Raw genomic sequence first — 20,807 nt, 5'->3', positions numbered from 1 at the left:
GAGTGCGAGTATGCATGTTGGGGAGATGTGCAAAACAATTCTATTTGCATTTTGAGGTGTTTTCTTGGAAAGTCACATAGAAAACTGTGGTCAGGAGGGCAAAAGGAAAGACGGCAAAGCCAGTTAGGAGCTTTATAATTCTCCAAGTCATAGATGAAGACGTATGACTGGCTTACTCCCAATGGGAATAGGCAGAAGTGGGCAGAGGACTGTCAGGAAAAACTCCTAGTCTTCCAGTTTCCCCAAGCAGAGACAGAATGGCATCACTTACTGACATAGAACAGGCATCAGATTCTACATTTAGGGCAGGGAGAGAATATAAGTTTGTTTCATAGATGTCAGTTCAAGGAGCCTTCTTGCTATCTAAATAGACATGTCAAAGAGGCCATGGGGTGTGGAACTCAGGGAATGTGTTTGGACTGGAGAAGCACATATGGCAGTCATCACTGGCGGGTGGATGGTAATTGGAACCACACATGTGGGAGATGCCATTGATGATGGAGCAGACCAGGAAGGAAAGGGGCTTAGGACCAGGTCAAGGAGGACCCAGTCAGCAAAGATGCAGGCAGAGGAGGAGGAGGAAGCAGTGGATGAGACCGAGTTGCGGCCAGAAAGAACAGAGAAAATTCCAGAGGATTTCATGTCCAGGAGACCAAGAGTGCAATGTGAACTCAAAAGCAAACACTCTGTGAAGTGTTTGTTATAAACATATATAGAGTTATAAATACAGATATAGTTACCTAGATAGATATATATCAATTATGTATATATATATATAAATATATATAAAATATATATTATAAATTTATAGATTATTTATTTATAATATAAATATACTTACATACTTTTACATAAATAAATTTATAAACATTGATTATATATTTATTTATAAATCTATGATTATAGATTTATAAATATATGTACATCTATATATTTATATATTGTTACATCAAGATGAAAAAAGGTAAATATGATATAATACATGGCAAAGATTCTTCCTTTTACCTGAAAACGCTTTCACAGATTTATATATTTATATCCATATATGTATTTATATATTATTTAGATGTAAATATACCTTGATTATATGTCAATATATAGCTACATATTAACATATATTGATATATCAATATATGTTTATATATTGTGATAGATATATGTCTCTATATTATATAAATACCCAATAGGTATAAATATATCTGTTAAGATAGATATATATTTGTATATATATAGATATATGTGAAGATATTTTTGTATACATATTGATATACATATATCAAGATGAACAAACAACAAAAAGTAGATATGATGTGATACGTGCAAAGACGCATCCTTTTACCTAGAAATGCTTCCTCAGTTTGCAGTTATTTATGTAGATTCTCCTGAACTTCCACAGAAGGCACATTGCATAATGTATGCGAATGAAGTTGTTTTCTTTAACTCGGAAATATTTTTAAATACTCATTAGTATTTTAAGATATTTTTAATTAAAAATTATTATTCATGGTTAAGCAGTTATAAAGTACCTGTTAGTTATCACACAGTGTGCTAAAACTGTGCTTTAACATGAAGCCTCAAAGGCAACTCATGTATGGGATTCATCATCTATGGAGTTGCAGCTGGGTGATAAAGACGCAAACATAGGCTGTATCCTCTGGCCATGTGCAAGGCATGCCATTCTGTGGCTTCTTAACTTATTGAGTGTCTATTTGTTTATTCGTTTTAGGAATTCTGAAGTGTAAAAAGGACAAAGCTTATGAAGGTGGTCAGTTGTGTGCAATGTGCTCCAGTCCAAAGAAGCTGTTCAAACATGAGATTCATAAGCTGAAGGACGTGACTTGTCTGAAGCCTTCCATAGAGTCTCCTCTGAGACAGAACAGGAGCATGAGTATTGAGGAGGAGCAAGAACAGGAAGAGGATGGTGACGCCCAGCTCACCCTGGAGAAATTCCAACTCCCCCAGTGGAGCATCTCTTTGAATATGACCGACGAGCATGGGAACATGGTGAACTTGGTCTGTGACATCAAGAAACCAACGAATGTGTACAAAATTCACTTGAACCAAACAGATCCTCCAGATATTGACATAAATGCAACAGTTGCCTTGGACCTGGAGTGTCCAATGACTCGGGAAAACTATGAAAAGCTATGGAAATTGATAGCCTACTACAGCGAAGTTCCCGTGAAGCTACACAGAGAGCTCATGCTCAGCAAAGACCCCAGAGTCAGCTACCAGTACAGGCAGGATGCTGATGAGGAAGCTCTTTACTACACAGGCGTGAGAGCCCAGGTTATTGCAAAACCAGAATGGGTCATGCAGCCGTCTATAGATATCCAGCTGAATCGACGTCAGAGTACGGCCAAGAAGGTGCTACTTTCCTACTACACCCAGTATTCTCAAACAATATCCACCAAAGACACAAGGCAGGCTCGAGGCAGAAGCTGGGTAATGATTGAGCCTAGTGGAGCTGTGCAAAGAGCTCAGATTGTCCTGGAAGGGGGTCCATGCCAGCTGAGCTGCAATGTGAAAGCTTCTGAGAGTCCGTCTATCTTCTGGGTGCTTCCAGATGGCTCCATCCTGAAAGCACCCATGGATGACCCAGATAGCAAGTTCTCCATTCTCAGCAGTGGCTGGCTGAGGATCAAGTCCATGGAGCCATCCGACTCAGGAATGTACCAGTGCATTGCTCAAGTGAGGGATGAAATGGACCGCATGGCATATAGGGTATTTGTACAGTCTCCCTCCACTCAGCCAGCCGACGGAGACACAGTGATAATTGGCAAGAACCCAGGGGAGACGGTAATGTTGCCTTGCAATGCTTTAGCAATACCTGAAGCCCACTTCAGCTGGATTCTTCCAAGCAGAAAGATAATTAATGATTTGGCTAACACATCTCATGTATACATGCTGCCAAATGGAACTCTTTCGATCCCAAAGGTCCAAGTCAGTGATAGTGGTTACTACACATGTGTGGCTGTTAATCAGCAAGGGGCAGATCATTTTATGGTGGGAATCACAGTGACCAAGAAAGAGTCTGGCTCGTCATCCAAAAAAGGCAGACGCCCCGGTGCAAAGGCTCTTTCCAGAGTGAGAGAAGACATCGTGGAGGATGAAGGAGGATCAGGCATGGGAGATAAAGAGAACACTTCAAGAAAACTTCTACCTCCAACTGACCAAGAAGTGTTCCTGAAAACAAAGGATGATGCCATCAATGGAGATAAGAAAGCCAAGAAAGGGAGAAGAAAGCTGAAACTCTGGAAACATTCGGAAAAAGAACCAGAGACCAATGTTGCAGAAGGTCGCAGAGGGTTTGAATCTAGACGAAGGATAAACATGGCCAACAAACAGATTAATCCAGAGCGGTGGGCTGATATTTTAGCCAAAGTCCGTGGGAAAAATCTCCCTAAGGGCACAGAAGTACCCCAGGTCATTAAAACCACAACTCCTCCATCCTTAAATCTAGAAGTCACACCACCTTTGGCTGCTGTTTCTCCCCCCGCAACGTCTCCTGCGCAGATGGCAGCCAGTGCTGAAGAATCCTCGGCAGATGTACCTCTGCTTGGTGAAGAAGAACACATTCTGAGTACCATTTCCTCAGCCAGTATGGGGCTAGAACACAACCACAGTGCAGTTATTCTTGTTAAACACAAAGTAACAAGCACACCACTGGAAGAAGTTTTTGATGAGTTTTCCGAGAAGACTAAGGAGATAACTTCCACCAAAGGTGAGCTGAAGTGGACTGCAGCCCCTACACTTATATCGGAGTCTTATGAAGCATCTCCTACTCTGTACACCTTAGACACAGTCTACGAAGAGACCACCCATGAAGAGACAGCAACAGAGGTTTCGTCTACAGCAGATGTTGGATCCGTGCCAGAGCCCACATCCAGTGAGTATGAGCCTCCACTGGATACCGTCTCCTTGGCTGAGTCTGAGCCTGTGCAATACTTTGACCCATATTTGGAGACTAATTCACAACCAGATGAGGATAAGATGAAAGAAGACACCTTTGCATACCTTACTCCAACCCCCACCGTGTGGGTGGCTGACTCCAGTACATTACAGTCATTTGAGGATTCTACTGTAGCAGAGCCAGATGTCCCAGGCCAATTACATCTACAAGGACCGACAGACAACATCCAGCTTGTGAAAAGTAGTTTAAGCACTCAAGACATCTTATTGATTAAAAAGGGTATGAAAGAGAAGTCTCAGACACCACAGAGAGGAGATATGCTAGAGGGAGACCCCACACACTCCAGAAGTTCTGAGAGTGAGGGGAAAGAGAGCAAATCCAACACTTTGCCTAACTCCACACTGGGTATAACTAGCAGTATGTCTCCAGTTAAGAAGCCTGCGGAAACCACAGTTGGCACCCTGCTAGACGAAGACACCACAACAGCAGCAACACCAAGGCAAAAAGTTGCTTCATCATCCACTATGACCACTCACCCTTCTCGGAGGAGACCCAATGGGAGAAGAAGATTACGCCCCCACAAATCCCGCCACCGGCACAAGCAAACTCCACCCGCAACTTTTGCCCCACCAGAGACTTTTTCTACTCAACCGACTCAAGCACCTGAAATTAAGAGTTCAAATCAAGTGGAGAGTTCTCTGGTTCCTACACGTTGGGTGGATAACACAGTTAATGCTCCCAAACAGTTAGAAATGGAGAAGAATGCAGAACCCATATCCAAGGGAACCTCACGGAGAAAACAAGGGAAGAGGCCAAATAAACATCAACATAGCCCTTCTACAGTGAGGTCAAGAGCATCTGCATCCAAGCCCAGCTCTCCTCCTCCAGAAAATAAACATAGAAACGTTGTTACTCCCAGTTCAGAAACTATGCTTTTGCCTAGAACTGTTTCTCTGAAAGCTGAGGACCCTTATGATTCCTTAGATCACATGACAACCACCACAAAAATATATTCATCTTACCATAAAGTCCAAGAGACACTTACAATCACATATAAACCCACATCAGATGGAAAAGAAATTAAGGATGATGTTTCCACGAATGCCAATAAATATAAAAGTGACACTTTAGTGCCTGGTGGATCAATCACTAATGTCCTACCAACTTCTCGCTCCTTGGTCTCCACTGTGGGAGAATTTAAGGACGAATCCTCTTCTGTAGGCTTTCTAGGAACCCCAACAAGGACAACCCAGCCTGAGAGGCTGCAGACAGACATACCTGTTACCACTTCTGGGGAAAACCTTACAGACCATCCCCTTCTTAAAGAGCTGGAGGAGGTGGATTTTACTTCCGAGTTTTCGTCCTCTGTGACACTCTCCACACCATTTCAACAGGAAGAACCTGATTCTTCCACAACTCTCTCAAGCATAAAAGTGGAGGTGTCTTCAAGTCAGGCAGAAACCACCACCCGTGGTCCAGATCATCATGGAACCACGGTGGCTGTTCTCCATTCTGAAACTAGACCACAGAATCACATCCCTACTCCTGCCCGGATGAAGGAGCCAGCGTCCCCATCCCCACCCACGATTTTCGTGTCTTTGGGACAAACCACCACCACAAAATCAGCACTTCTCAGTCCAAGAACATCTGAAACATCTAGAGATTCCAAGGAAAATGTTTTCTTGAATTATGTGGGGAATCCAGAAACCCAAGCAGCCCCAGTGAACAATGAAGGAACACAGCACATGTCAGGGCCAAGTGAATTATCAACTCCCTCTTCCAACCAGGATGCATTTAACTTGCCTACAAAGGAGGAGTTGGAAAAGCAAGAATTTGATAGTAAGATTCTACCACCTAGCCCAGATAGCCACCACCATGACGGAAGAGTTCATACTTCTCATCAACCAGCCAGAGTCCCTGCCAAACCCATCCTACCAAGGGGAACAGTGAGGCCACCTGAAACATCCACAGAAAGCACCTTCAGATACTTTGTAACTTTCCAGCCACCTCGCCACTGGACCAACAAACCAGAAATAGCTGCATATCCTTCTAGGGTTTTGCCAGAGAGCAAACAGTTTACGACTCCAAGGTTATCAAGTACAACTCCTCTCCCATCACACATGTCCAAACCCAGCATTTCTACTAAGTTTGCCGACCGAAGAACTGAGCAACTCAATGGCTACTCCAAAGTCTTCGGAAATAACATCCCTGAGGCAAGAAACCCAGTTGCAAAGCCTCCAAGTCCAAGAATTCCTCATTATCCCAGTGGAAGATTCCCTTTCTTTACCAACAGGACTCTTTCTTTTCCACAGTTGGGAGTCACCCTGAAACCCCAGTTACCCACCTCTCCTGCCCCGGTAACGAGAGAGAGAAAAGTTAATCCAGGTTTCTACAACAGGATACATTCCCATAGCACCTTCCATCTGGACTTCGGCCCTCCGGCACCTCCACTGTTGCACGCTCCGCGGACCACGGCGTCACCCTCAACTAACTTCCAGAATATGCCCCTGGTCTCGTCCACCCAAAGTTCTGTCTCCTTCATAACATCTTCTGTCCAGTCCTCAGGAAGCTTCCACCAGAGCGGCTCAAAGTTCTTTGCGGGAGGACCGCCTGCCTCCAAATTCTGGTCGCTTGGGGAAAAGCCCCAAATCCTCACCAATTCCCCACAGACTGTGTCCGCCACCGCAGAGACAGACGCTGTGTTCCCCTGTGAGGCAACAGGGAAACCCAAGCCTTTCATTACTTGGACAAAGGTTTCCACAGGTAACACGTTTAAGCATCTATTTTTTTGGGTCAATTTTTATTTTATTGGCTAGCAATATAATACCTTAAAAAAGAATGTGGTAAACAACATAAACACATTAGCAGAATTTTTATAACACCTTTGAGGAATTTTTTTTACTTGAATAAGTGTTTATTTTTATTTTTATAATTTCAACTTTTATTTTAGATGCCAAAACACGTGCAGGTTTGTCACACGGATATGTTGTGTGATGCTGAGGTTTCAGGTACAAGTGATCCCATTACGTAGACCGTGAGCATAGCACCGAAAAGGTGGTTTTCTCAGCACGTGCCACCCCTCCCTCTCTCCTCTGGTAGTCCCAAGCGTCAATTTTTCATATCTTTATGTCCATGTGTACCCAATCTACCCCTGAACGAGAGGTTGTTTAGGAGAAAGTTGCCGGAGTCTTACTTTAGGCACAGCCAGAAACACAGAAAAGAATGAACTGGCAGGATGAGAGGAGTCATCTGACAGCTTAGATCTAAGCCTGTTTCTTTGCAGGGACAGGAAGCTAGGAACTAGAACGAATGTGTGATTTAAACGGAGTCATGGAAACATCTAATAGGTCCTTTAGTTAGAGAATAACCCATGTCTGAAATATTCCATAAGAGAGCCTCTCATTGTTTTCAGTTGGCTCCAGTACAAAAGCCTTCAACCACCCACGTGAGGGCTAAGTAGATGCGAGAGGTGGTCTGTAAATCCCCCGTTCCCTTCTACCAGCTTGCAAAGGTAAACCCAGCTTGGTCAGAGATCAGCTTCTAGTCTTCCAAGTGCTAATCAGATGCTTCTTAGATTTGAACCTAGACATACGATTGTGTTAGCCTGCTTGGGCTGCCATGACAAAGTACCACAAACTGGACAGCTTAAGTAACAGATAGTTATCTTCTTATCATTGCGGATGCTGGAAGTCCAAGATCAAGGTGTTGGTAAGATTGGTTCCTTCTGAGGCCTCTCTCCTTGGTGTGTAGATGCCGTCTTCTTCCTACACCCTTGCATGGTCGAACTGCTGTTTGTCTGGGTCCTAATCTCGTCTTATAAAGACACCAGTCGTATGGGATTAGAGCCCACCCTACTTACCTCATTTAATCTTAATCACCTTGTTAAAGACCCTATCTTCAAATGCAGTCACATTCTGAGTTCCTTCAACTCAGAATGTGTTAGGACTTCAACATATAAATTTGGAAGGGACACATTTCAACCCATAAAAATGGTCTATACCTGGAATCCTGAGACAGACATTTGAAGAGCAGCCAGCTTCCTAAATTGACCATCTGCTTTCTCTGAATGGCAGAACAATTTCTAGGTTACAGAAGAAAACGAAAACGGAGAATCACAGCCTGCACAAAAGACCATACCTTTTCTCCTTTCTCTTTCCTTCTCTCTCAACACAAGTGTATCTTCAGCCCTGGATTCTGATCAGAGGTGTGTGTGTGTGTGTGTGTGTGTGTGTGTGTGTGTGTTTTGCCTTCATTTGGATACTACAGAAATGATTTATGCTACTAGCACTTAGCTGTACTTTCTTTGTACTGCTTTATCTCCCAAATGTTGGAAGTATTTCAGAGGTTCACAGAGATTCTGAGCCTAGGGCAATTGTTTACTTCTTTGATAAGCTCAGCACTTGAAGTCATAGGTTTTCATAATAATTTCATAATGAATTTTACTGGAAGTGGGAAATGGGGCCACCATAGGATTTTTATTCCAAAAAGGTATGTCCTTGAAGGAACCCATTCTCCTTCTGGGAAATCCCATTTCTATAAATCCACAGGGTCCTTCACACCCTGGGCCATTTCAGAGCATCTTTGGATTATACCCCCTCACCAGACATTCATGCACATTTTCCCTCTACCTTTCCCATGATCAACTCTCAATGCTGGCTGCTCATTTGTTAGCTAGCGCTTGTTTTTGGACAAGAGCTATTTCTCTCAATGCATGGCCAAACGAGATTCGCTCACATCCCAAAGTGTTGAAGTTGAATGTCATGGATGGCATGATTTTATCATGCCTTTGTTTACCGATAAACTAAGCTCTCTTATTGAGACATCAGAGAGAAATAGAAGGCTACCCTATAGCTGCCCCAGGAGCTATAAGGATGATTGACAGGAGGTTTCACTGGTCCTTCTCTTTTATCCCACGCCAAATGAAAGACAGGCACTCTTGTACCACTGCATCATAAAATGCCTCTGGGGGAGGTGGGACTCCGTGAGTGAGGGTCAGCAGGTGGGTGCTCATGCCCATGCCCCTGGTCACCTGTCAGCTGGGAGGGCTCAGCCACCAAGCTAGGTTGCGTCTTAGCTGCATTGCCTGAAAAGTAGGGAGATGATATTAGCACCAAGCAATACCTGCTCTCTAAGACCCGCTGGCTGGGCAGACTCACCTTGCTGCTAATCCTGGTTTTGGAGGAGATAGCTGTGGTCTTGGTTGCTTCTGTAAACCCACCAGAGTAGTGGCCTTTTTGCAATGTCTGTTCTGTGCTGGAATAATCCATCCACCATGAAATTATTTTCATAGCAAAAGCAAGTAATTTTGTAGGTGGGTAAACACTAGATACCTTCTCAGAGAGTATGAGTTCCTCTTGAGGATGGAAATGATGGCCAGCTTGCAGGATTTGAAAGCTTCATTCAGAGGGTGAACTCCAATCTTAGAGAAAGTCATTAGCAAAAGAGTCTGAGGCACTGATCAGAATGAAATGAATAGTGCACAGAAGTCCAGACCCAGGAAGATTCAGTAACATGGGAGAAGAAAGGAAGGAGTCCTAAAATTCAGGGCTCTCTTGGGCTGCCCTGTTTAAACATGTGGGTTTTATTATATTTCATTGTTAAGTCCGTGAAATCTGTGGAAGATAAAGGAGGAGTTTTATTTTCAATTAAAAAGACACAATCTGCTGATTGAGTGGATATAGCCTTCAGTGCAAGTGAAAAGTGTGCTCTCTGAAGAACAAAGAAAATAGAGACACCTCCTGCACTGGTTCCCAATCAGGTCCATTTACACAAATGAAGAATTCAAACTTGTTTAGTTCTGACTGGTCCAAATAGATGAGCCCTGATTGGGTGGTTTTCAAACCCCAGACTGGAAGTCTCTGGCAAGCTGCTTGTCAAGAGATACTGCTCCAAGAACAAACAGTGTTGGATCGCTGTTCTCTCACTCTGCCATGGTTGCTTGGTTCTGTTTTATAAATGTGGGCATCTCTGTAAGTCACAGGGAGTTCATGTTATGAGAGGCTGAGGTCTCATTTACAGTTTCATTGCATGCCTGTATGGTTAGGCCAACAGATTAGGAGATGACCGCCATTGAAAAGACAGTTTGTTACTCACAGTTCACATAACATCATGCAGGGCCACAGAGGGAAGCACCACGTTTGGTTAGGAAGCAGAGAGATGGGGGAAAGGGTGGGCAAACCCCTTTTTTGTGTGTATGGTTTCTATGGGAAGAAGCAGGCGAGGCTTAGAATTGAGTAGGTTGAAAAATGTCAGCAGGCTCTGGAGCACATGGGGCTGTCTCTAGTTGTGTGGTACCTGATCCCGGGGTAGTTAAGGCTAGAGGATAGTCACCTGGAATCAGATAGCCCAGTAAAGGAGGTGGTTAGGGTGTGGTCTCCGGATTGATTGGTTTACATATGCCAGGTGCACTCACAACTGACTGGTTTGCTGTCTCTAGCGATTATCTAGCTTTGGGACGAGCAGTTTCCCCAGGGTCAGCAAAACCCCGGATGCCAGAGCATCAGAAACACACAATTAATACAGACTTGGACGATGGCAGAGTCCCAGGAGATCACAGAGTGTGAAATATGGAGAGTATAGAAAGTGGAGAGAAATAAGGACCTATGTCCCCTGACTCCACCCACTGGCTAGAGTGGTGAGAGGTCAGATGTCACTGAGAAGCGTGAGTTCATGCTCACCTCAAGCAGGGAACGACCCCATCAATCTATTCAATCTACCTTTCTTTCTTTCTTTTCCTTCTTTCTCTCTCTTTCTTCCCTCCTTTTTTTCTTTCTTCTTTCTTTCTTTTTCTTTCCCTTCCTTCCATCTTTCTTTCTTTTCTTTTTCTTTCTCTCCCTCCCTCCCTTCCTTCCTTCCTTTCTTTTCTTTCTTTTTCTTTCTTTCTTTCCTCCTTCCCTCCCTCACTTCCTCTCTCTTCCCTCCCTCCCTCCCTCTCTCTCCCTCTCCCTTTCTTTCTTTCCTCTTTCTTTTTTTGAAATAGGGTCTTACTCTGTTGCCCAAGCAGGAGTGCAGTGGGATGATCATGGCTCACTGGAGCCTCTGTTGTATCCCAGGCTCAAGTGATCCTCCCACCTCAGCCTCCCAAGTAACTGGGATCAAAGGCACATGCCACCACGCCCAGTCTTTTTTTTTTTTTTTTTCCGGTAGAAACAAAGTTTAGCCATGTTGCCTAGGCTGGTCTGGAACTCCTGGGCTCAAGTAATCCCCCTGCCTTGGCCTCCCAAGGTTCCGGGATTAATTTACCTTTCTTGTGGACTCAAGGACCTCTCTGGGCAGGGGTAGCTGGCCACTGCAAGCCTGGGATGTCAATGCAGTCAGCTAGCCCAAGGAATTCAGGAGAACAGCATAAGCATAAATAAATAAGGGAGAGTCTGTGTCTCTAGTAATTGAGCTTGTGGCATCTTAGCTCACCTTGGAAGTGACTGGGACTCATGCCTGTTCCCAGAATTCTGTATAAGACACACGAGGATTTTATATATATTTTATATTATATACGTTTGCCATCCTTTGCCTGAAGATGGCCCTGCTTCTGGGACTATTATAAAAATGAAAAAGAGAAACAAAACATTATTTTTCTCCATCCTTTTTTTTAATAGCAGACTTATTTTGTGTGTGTGACGACAGCACAAAATCTACTCTCAACAATTTTCCAGTATAAGCTAAATCGTTATTAACTATAGCTGCCATGAGTATAATATCGCCTGAGCATATTTCTTCTAACTGAACTTTATACTCCTTAATTAATATCTTCCCTTTTCTCCCACCTCCAGACCTTGGTAACCACCATTCCACTATCTGCTTCTGCTTCTATGAGTCCAATTTTCTTGCATTGCACATATAAGTGAGATCATACGGTATTTGTCTTTCTGTGCCTGGTTTATTTCATGTAACCTAATGTCCTCCAGGTTCATTTAGGTTGTGGCAAATGACAGAATTTCCTTTTCTTTGGTTAAAAAAAAAAAGACAAAACGGTATTTCATTGTGCATATGTATGTACCACATTTTCTTTATCCATTCATTCACTGATGGACACTTAGATTAATTCCGTATTTTGGCTGTTGCGATAAATACGGAAGTGCAGATGTCTTGTCAACATACTGACATCATTTCCTTTGGATACATAACCGGTAGTGGGATTGCTAGACCGCAGGGCAGCTCTATTTTCAGTTTTATGAGGAACCTCCATACTGTTTTCCATAGTGGCTGTACCAATTTATGTTCCCACCAACAGTGTACAAGGGATCCCTTTTCTCCACATGTTCACCAGTGTCTGTTGTTTTTCGTCTTTTTGGTAATAGCCATTCCAGTAGGTATGAGGTGGTATCTCAGTTTCAGATTTCTTTAATGGTTAGGACCAAAACAGGCTGGGTGTGGTGGCTCACACCTGTAATCCCAGAACTCTGGGTAGCAAAGACAAGAGAATCACTTGAGGCCAGGAGTTCAAGACCAGCCTGGGCAACAAAGCAAGGCCTTATCTCTACACACACACACACACACACACACACACGCACACACCCCAACACACACACACACCCCAACACACACACACCCCAACACACACACACACACACACACACACACATACACACACAGAGAGAGAGAGAGAGAGAGAGAGAGAGAGAGAGAGAGAGAGAGAGAATTTAAATTATCCAGGAGTGGTGGCCTGCACATGTAGTCCCAGCTACTTAGAGGGCTGAGTCTAAGAGGTTGAGACTGCAGTGAGCTGTGATTGCACCACTGCACCCCTGCCTGGGAGACAGAGCAAGACCCTGTCTCTAACAAAGAAAATAAACATAAAAAAATACTTTTAAAAACACGAAAACATTCTACCTTCTGCATTTGCTTTTGCTTCTTGGGTGGTAAGGTGGAGAATTAGCTTAGTTAACTAACAGTGCTTGTTTGGGCATATCAAAAGGGCACAGTTTATGCCAAAGGTGACTGTTTATTTTTTCCAGGAGCTCTTATGACTCCGAATACCAGGATACAACGCTTTGAGGTTCTCAAGAACGGTACCTTAGTGATACGGAAGGTTCAAGTGCAAGATCGAGGCCAGTATATGTGCACCGCCAGCAACCTGCACGGCCTGGACAGGATGGTCGTCCTGCTCTCGGTCACCGTGCAGCAGCCGCAAATCCTAGCCTCTCACTACCAGGACGTCACGGTCTACCTGGGAGACACCATTGCAATGGAGTGCCTGGCCAAAGGGACCCCGGCTCCCCAAATTTCCTGGATCTTCCCCGACAGGAGGGTGTGGCAAACTGTTTCCCCCGTGGAGGGCCGCATCACCCTGCACGAAAACCGGACCCTTTCCATCAAGGAGGCGTCCTTCTCAGACAGAGGCGTCTATAAGTGCGTGGCCAGCAACGCAGCCGGGGCGGACAGCCTGGCCATCCGCCTGCACGTGGCGGCACTGCCTCCCGTTATCCACCAGGAGAAACTAGAGAACATCTCGCTGCCCCCGGGGCTCAGCATTCACATTCACTGCACTGCCAAGGCTGCACCCCTGCCCAGCGTGCGCTGGGTGCTCGGGGACGGTACCCAGATCCGCCCCTCGCAGTTCCTCCACGGGAACTTGTTCGTTTTCCCCAACGGGACGCTCTACATCCGCAACCTTGCGCCCAAGGACAGCGGGCGCTATGAGTGCGTGGCCGCCAACATGGTAGGCTCCGCGCGCAGGACGGTGCAGCTGACCGTGCAGCGCGCAGCAGCCAACGCGCGCATCACTGGCACCTCCCCGCGGAGGACGGATGTCAGGTACGGAGGGATCCTGAAGCTGGACTGCAGTGCCTCGGGGGACCCATGGCCACGCATCCTCTGGAGGCTGCCGTCCAAGAGGATGATCGACTCGCTCTTCAGGTAGGCGGCTCTGCCTGGCTTGTTGCAAATCACCGGGCGGGTGGCCCCAATGAATATGAGTCCTTGTTCTGAATGAGTATGCGCACGCATTGCTCCCTGAGTCCGGTAAAATTAAATGACATTAAATAACGGCGCGGTGGCTCACGCCTGTAATCCCAGCACTTTGGGAGACCGAGACCGGCAGATCACTTGAGGGCAGGAGTTCGAGACCAGCCTGGCCAGCATGGTCAAACTCTGTCTCTAATAAAAATACAAAAATTTGCGGGGCATGGTGGTGGGCGTCTATAGTTCCAGCTACTCGGGAGGCTGAGGCAGGAGAATTGACTGAACCCGGGAGGTGGAGGTTGCAGTGAGCCAAGATCACATCACTGCACTCCAGCCTGGATGATAGAGTGACGTTCCACCTCAAATAATAATAAAAAATTAATTAATTTGAGACAGGGTGTCACTGTGTCACCCAGGCTGGAGTGCAGTGGTGTGATCATAGCTCACTGCGGTCTCAAACTCCTGGGCTCAAGCAATCCTCCAGCCTCAGCCTTCTGAGTAGCTGGGACTGCAGGTGTGCACCATGAGGCACAGCTGGTTGTTATTATTATTATTTACTTTTTGTAGAGATGGGATCTGCTGTGTTGCCACGGATAATCTCAAACACTTAACCTCAAGCAATCCTTCCGCCCTGACCTTCCAAAGTGCTGTGATGACAGGCTTGAGCCACCGTGCCTAGCCCCGTGTGTCATTTTTATGCAATGAAATTTTGTCTCCCTAAACTGGATCCAGAAGAAATACTTAACTTCTTAACAAATACTTAACTTTCTCCTCTCTTGCCCCATTCAAAAAAAAAAAAAAAAAAAAAAGGAAAAAACAATAAACCAACCAAGAAACTTCTGATTTAATGATTATGTGTTTAACTCTAATGTTAGGACAAACAATTGGGCTTGCTTCTATTTCCATTATTGATTTCAACAAAATACGTAGACATGTTAGGTTTTATTTTAATATGGCATTATTGATACAGTTGTAGTGTATATATTGTTTTAAAAGCATCATTGCCACACCAATATAGTGCACTTAAAATGATCAAAATGTACTGGGGCTATGAAGAAAGCCACCTTCCAATCAAGTGCCATCAGTTCCCAGATATATAGGTTTATGGCAGTGCTTTTCAACCCAGGTAATTTTGCCCCTAGGTGACCCTTGGCAATATCTGAATACATCTTTGATTATCACAAATGGGGCAGTGGGTACTTCTGGTGTCAGGTGGGTGGAGTCCAGGGACGGTGCTGAACACCCTGCAGTGCACAGGATGGCCCATCACAGAGAATCATCCATCTTACCTTAAATGTCAATATTGCTGAGGTCAAGTAACCATGTGCTAGCATGAAAGATTCTATCTATCTATCTATCTATCTATCTATCTATCAATCAATCATTTAGCCATCCATCATCCATCTACCTATTTCATCTGTCTATCTATCTATCTATCTATCTATCTATCTATCTATCTATCTATAATCTATCTATCTATCCATCCATCCATCTTCTGTGGCTGTGTTTTGCAATCAGGCAAGTGTTTCTTACTCCCTGAGGGACACTTGGGGATGTTCGGAGACATTTTTGGTCATCATGACTCTGTGGTGGAGGGTGTGCTTCTGGCATCTGCTGGGTGCAGCCCGAGGATGCCGCTCAGCACCCTACAGTGCACAGGAGATCCCACCACAGATAAGCATTCATCTTGCCTTAAATGTCTATAGTGCTGAGGCCAAGAAACCCTATCTTAGCACGAACACTTTTGGTCTATCTATCTATATACTTACCTATCCATCCCGCTATTTCTATCTACCTAACCTATCCATCCATCCATTCTTATCTCTTATGTATCTGTCTATTCACCCATCCATCTATCTGTCCATCCATCCGTTTCTATCTATCAATTGTTCTATCTATCTATCTATCTATCTATCTATCTATGGTAGTTGTTTGCAACCAAGGAGATTTTATCCCTGGGAGATACTTGGCTATGTCTGGCAACATTTTTTGGTTGTTACAAAGGGGATGGGTGCTACTGGCATCTGGTGGGTGGAGCCCCGGGACACTGCTCAACAACATGCAGTTCACAGGATGGCCCCATCACAGAGAATCATCTAGCCCCAAATGTCCCAAGTGCCAAGGCTGAGAAACACTGACTAGAAACAAAAAATGAGCTAATATTTCTTTAATAAGCATTTCAAAAAATAGAGGGCACAGACAGCAGAAGAAAGGTGAAATGGAGTCTAACCGAATTCGCAGTGGGGAACCCCTGGACTGTGTTGTCTTCAGCATTCAGTAGCTCAAGCAGGAAAGCCTCTTATGGTGGGTCGCTCTCCAGGGTGGGAGTAAAACCAGTGTTCAGGGGTTTCTTCTGCACAGTTGTGTCTGGCCTTCCAGGATTCTTTGAATTCAGGAAAAGGGCTGAGATGCCTTTCCCCTGCCTGTATTTTATACTTTAGATGGCTGGGTGGTACCCTGAAGAGCTTGCACAATCAATCAGGAAGAACCATCTACCTAATCTACCCAGGAGTGCCTTCCAGCTTAGCAGATGTGCTGCCACTTACAGAACTGTCTTCCATTGATTTTGGCATGGTGGAGGCAATTTTGAATGGATAACAGTACAAGAATGCAGTTCCAGTAGGATTTTTGAGTCATTCTATTAATATCTCCATATAAATCCTAAATAAATTATAAACCATTATTTCTGTCCCCTCATTCTTAGTAAATTCTGACTATATTCTTAGTAAAGTGTAACTGAACAAATTATGTGCATTTTGTCAAAGAACGAGCTCTGCCCTGCCTACGTGTTGGGACTATTTAAAAATACAACGTATGTGTAATTGAGAATTCAACAGGGACAATTTTAAAAGTCAGAACCTTCTCAATCTTTTCACTGGATTATTCAACATATTAGTTCTGAATAACTAAAGGATACAGCAGTCTTTATAAAACTCTCACACACATAATGAAGATTTTCCTATCATCCTTTCTAGGTTGTCTCCTTTAAACTTAAACCCTTTTGTAACTGTTAACTCAGCAGTGCTTGGACTTCATGGGGAAGAGTGACACACCAGCCTTGGGGTCTTAGCTAGTGAGTGTTATTCATCTCTAATTACAAACTCTAGAAAACCTATCACACCAGTAGTGTTATCTTTTGAAGAGCCCATGTTTAGCTTTGAAACTCTTGCTATAACCACAATTACATGACCTATATTAGAGTTGCTTTTCTGACTCTTGCCCGAAACCGGGATACAATAGCTTTAAAAAAAATTGCCAAGGGTGGAAACAGTGTCTAAAGCATTTTCTCCAGGAAGAACTTAAATATCTTTATAAGGTTGACTCAGATTCACCATCTCCATGACTGTAGCATTTTATCTGATTTTGTTGTTACAATAAGCTCTGTAATGACCACGAACCAAACTACTTGATCCACACACACTTGCAGGAATAGGACTGACTTCTTTGACTACATTTCATGTCCTTGAACCCATGGCCAGGCCAGCCTAACATCAGATTCAACAGGGAGCTCTTATTTGCAGTCCATCACTTTCCACAATCTTACCCAGGCTCCAAAAACCATTCGGCATTTTGCAATAGCAGCCACCTGGGCTGAAGCATCACAGGACCACTATTTTTGTGTTATTCCAGTGACCTAACCCCAGGGTAGAGCATTTGGGAAACTGACATCTTACTCCTTTTTCTTTTTTTCTGTAGTTTTGATAGCAGAATCAAGGCATTTGCCAACGGGACCCTGGTGGTGAAATCAGTGACGGACAAAGATGCCGGAGATTACCTGTGCGTAGCTCGGAATAAGGTTGGTGACGACTATGTGGTGCTGAAGGTGAATGTGGTAATGACAGCGGCCAAGATTGAGCACAAGGAGGAGAACGACCACAAAGTCTTCTACGGGGGTGACCTGAAAGTGGACTGTGTGGCCACCGGGCTTCCCAATCCCGAGATCTCCTGGAGCCTCCCAGATGGGAGTCTGGTGAACTCCTTAATGCAGTCAGATGACAGCGGTGGGCGCACCAAGCGCTATGTCGTCTTCAACAACGGGACACTCTACTTCAACGAAGTGGGGATGCGGGAAGAAGGAGACTACACCTGCTTTGCCGAAAATCAGGTCGGGAAGGACGAGATGAGAGTCAGAGTCAAGGTGGTGACGGCGCCCGCCGCCATCCGGAACAAGACTTACTTGGTGGTCCAGGTGCCCTATGGAGACGTGGTCACCGTAGCCTGTGAGGCCAAAGGAGAACCCATGCCCAAGGTGACTTGGTTGTCCCCCACGAACAGGGTGATCCCCACTTCCTCTGAGAAGTATCAGATATACCAAGACGGCACTCTCCTTATCCAGAAAGCGCAGCGCTCCGACAGCGGCAACTACACCTGCCTGGTCAGGAACAGTGCTGGAGAGGATAGGAAGACGGTATGGATTCACGTCAACGTCCAGCCACCCAAGATCAACGGTAACCCCAACCCCATCACCACCGTGCGGGAGATAGCGGCCGGGGGCAGTCGGAAACTGATTGACTGCAGAGCCGAAGGCATCCCCAACCCCAGGGTGTTCTGGGCTTTTCCCGAGGGCGTGGTTCTGCCGGCCCCATACTATGGGAACCGGGTCACTGTCCATGGCAACGGCTCCCTGGACATCAGGAGTCTGAGGAAGAGCGACTCTGTCCAGGTGGTGTGCATGGCCCGCAACGAGGGAGGGGAGGCCAAGTTGATCGTGCAGCTCACCGTCCTGGAGCCCATGGAGAAACCCATCTTCCACGACCCGATCAGCGAGAAGATCACGGCCATGGCGGGCCACACCATCAGCCTCAACTGCTCTGCCGCGGGGACCCCGACACCCAGCCTGGTGTGGGTGCTTCCCAACGGCACCGATCTGCAGAGCGGACAGCAGCTGCAGCGCTTCTACCACAAGGCTGACGGCATGCTACACATTAGCAGTCTCTCCTCGGTGGACGCCGGGGCTTACCGCTGCGTGGCCCGCAATGCTGCTGGCCACACGGAGAGGCTGGTCTCCCTGAAGGTGGGGCTGAAGCCAGAAGCCAATAAGCAGTATCATAACCTGGTCAGCATCATCAATGGTGAGATGCTGAAGCTCCACTGCACCCCTCCCGGGGCTCGACAGGGACGTTTCTCCTGGACGCTCCCCAGCGGCGTGCGTCTGGAGAGCCCCCAAGCCCTGGGACGCTTTTCTCTTCTGGACAACGGCACCCTCACAGTCCGTGAGGCCTCGGTGTTTGACAGGGGTACCTATGTATGCAGGGTGGAGACAGAGTATGGGCCTTCGGTCACCAGCATCCCGGTGATCGTGATCGCCTATCCTCCCCGGATCACCAGTGAGCCCACCCCGGTCATCTACACTCGGCCTGGGAGCACTGTGAAACTGAACTGCATGGCTATGGGGATTCCCAAAGCTGACATCATGTGGGAGTTACCGGATAAGTCGCATCTGAAGGCAGGGGTGCAGGCTCGTCTGTATGGAAACAGATTTCTTCACCCCCAGGGATCACTGACCATCCAGCATGCCACACAGAGAGACGCTGGCTTCTATAAGTGTACAGCAAAAAACATTCTTGGCAGTGACTCAAAAACAACTTACATCCATGTCTTCTGAAATGTGGATTCCAGAAAAATTGCTTAGGAACTAACAACAAAGCAGGGTTGGTAAGGGAAGCCAGGCTGGGGAATCGGAGCTCTGAAATATTGTGTCACAGTGCATGGTGGCCCGTTTCAACTTGAGGGGGGTTTCAACTTGAGGCTGACCTTGATCTAAGATTGTTGGGAAAAGGAAGCAATACAGACACGAGAAGGAGGACTCAGCCTCGCTGGGAACTTTCTTTTGTGTTTACATCATGCCAGAAGCTTCATTCGGGGTATCTGTGCTCTGACTGCAATTTTTCTTTTTCTGCAAATGCCACTCGAGTGCCTTCATAAGCATCCACAGGATATCTAAGGAACAGTTGCCAAAAATAAACCATAGCTATGAACAATGCCTCACTGCCCCGTTGAAGACGCATCACCTAGTTAACCTGCTGCAGTTTTTACCCGATAGACTTTGCTCCAGATTGACAAGTCATCTTTCAGTTATTTCCTCTGTCACTTCAAATCCAGCTTGCCCGATAAGGATATAGAACCAGAGTGATCGATATATGTATTTTTAAATTCAGAGTTACATACATACAGCTACCATTTTATATATATTAAAAAAAAAATCTTATTTCTTCCTGGAACTCACTTTTTATATAGTGTTTTATACATAGATTTTTTTCTTTCAAATCAGACGATGAGACTAGAAGGAGAAATACTTTCTGTCTCGTTAAAATTAATAAATTATTGGTCTTTACAAGACTTGGATACATTATAGCAGATATGGAAATAAAATTTTTAAAAATTCCTCTAATTCAGTAAGCACTGTTATATTAACTTCTCCAGGAACTCTGCAGTGGGGAAGACAGCCATATTAGATTTCCTTGTATGCAAAGTTTTTGTAGAAAGCTGCGCTCAGAGGAGGTTAGAGGAGGGGAAGGAGAAAACTGCATCATAATTTTACAGGATTGAATCTAGAGTCTTCCCCAAAAGGCCTAGAAACTTCTCTGCAGTATCCGAGCTGACCATCCGGTCTAGGGTGGCTGCTGCTTCCCTGACCATGGGTCAGTCTGTGCCTATGAATAATACAAGACCTGTTATTTCCATGACTGCTTTACTGTATTTTTAAGGTCAATATACTGTACATTTGATAATAAAATAATATCCTCCCAAAAACCGTGCAGTGATGACAGTGCTATTTTCAAGGACAAAAGAGGGTCACGTGAATTTGGGTTTCCATCAGAGTGGTTGAAAAAACTGCTTTCCTTCACCTTCTCTCAATGATTCTCTTCTCTACACATTTTTAACAGGCAAGGAAACTGAGTCAAAGGCGATGCTTCTGATGACAGATTTGGCAGGCAGGAAGGCAGGGTTCAAGTGTCACCTGCATGTAGTGACAATTTCAGTATGCAGCAAG

The 20,807-nt window shown here is 45.2% G+C and overlaps 1 protein-coding gene across 1 annotated transcript in view; it reads left to right on the top strand.

The window, feature by feature from the left end:
* LOC101048997 (matrix-remodeling-associated protein 5) overlaps window positions 1-20,566 on the top strand; it is a 38,282-nt gene extending 17,716 nt beyond the window's left edge. The window contains exons 5-7 of the mRNA XM_003920281.4: window positions 1,727-6,676; window positions 12,868-13,768; window positions 17,510-20,566. Coding sequence (XP_003920330.3) covers window positions 1,727-6,676; window positions 12,868-13,768; window positions 17,510-19,418 — 7,760 coding nt within the window. The 3' untranslated portion in view covers window positions 19,419-20,566. The remainder of the gene's footprint in view (window positions 1-1,726; window positions 6,677-12,867; window positions 13,769-17,509) is intronic.
* Window positions 20,567-20,807: the final 241 nt, after the last annotated feature.

The sequence above is a fragment of the Saimiri boliviensis genome, chromosome X, assembly GCF_048565385.1.
Source record: "Saimiri boliviensis isolate mSaiBol1 chromosome X, mSaiBol1.pri, whole genome shotgun sequence".
Classification (NCBI taxonomy): Eukaryota; Metazoa; Chordata; class Mammalia; order Primates; family Cebidae; genus Saimiri; species Saimiri boliviensis.
This window is presented reverse-complemented; position numbering and strand designations above follow the sequence as displayed.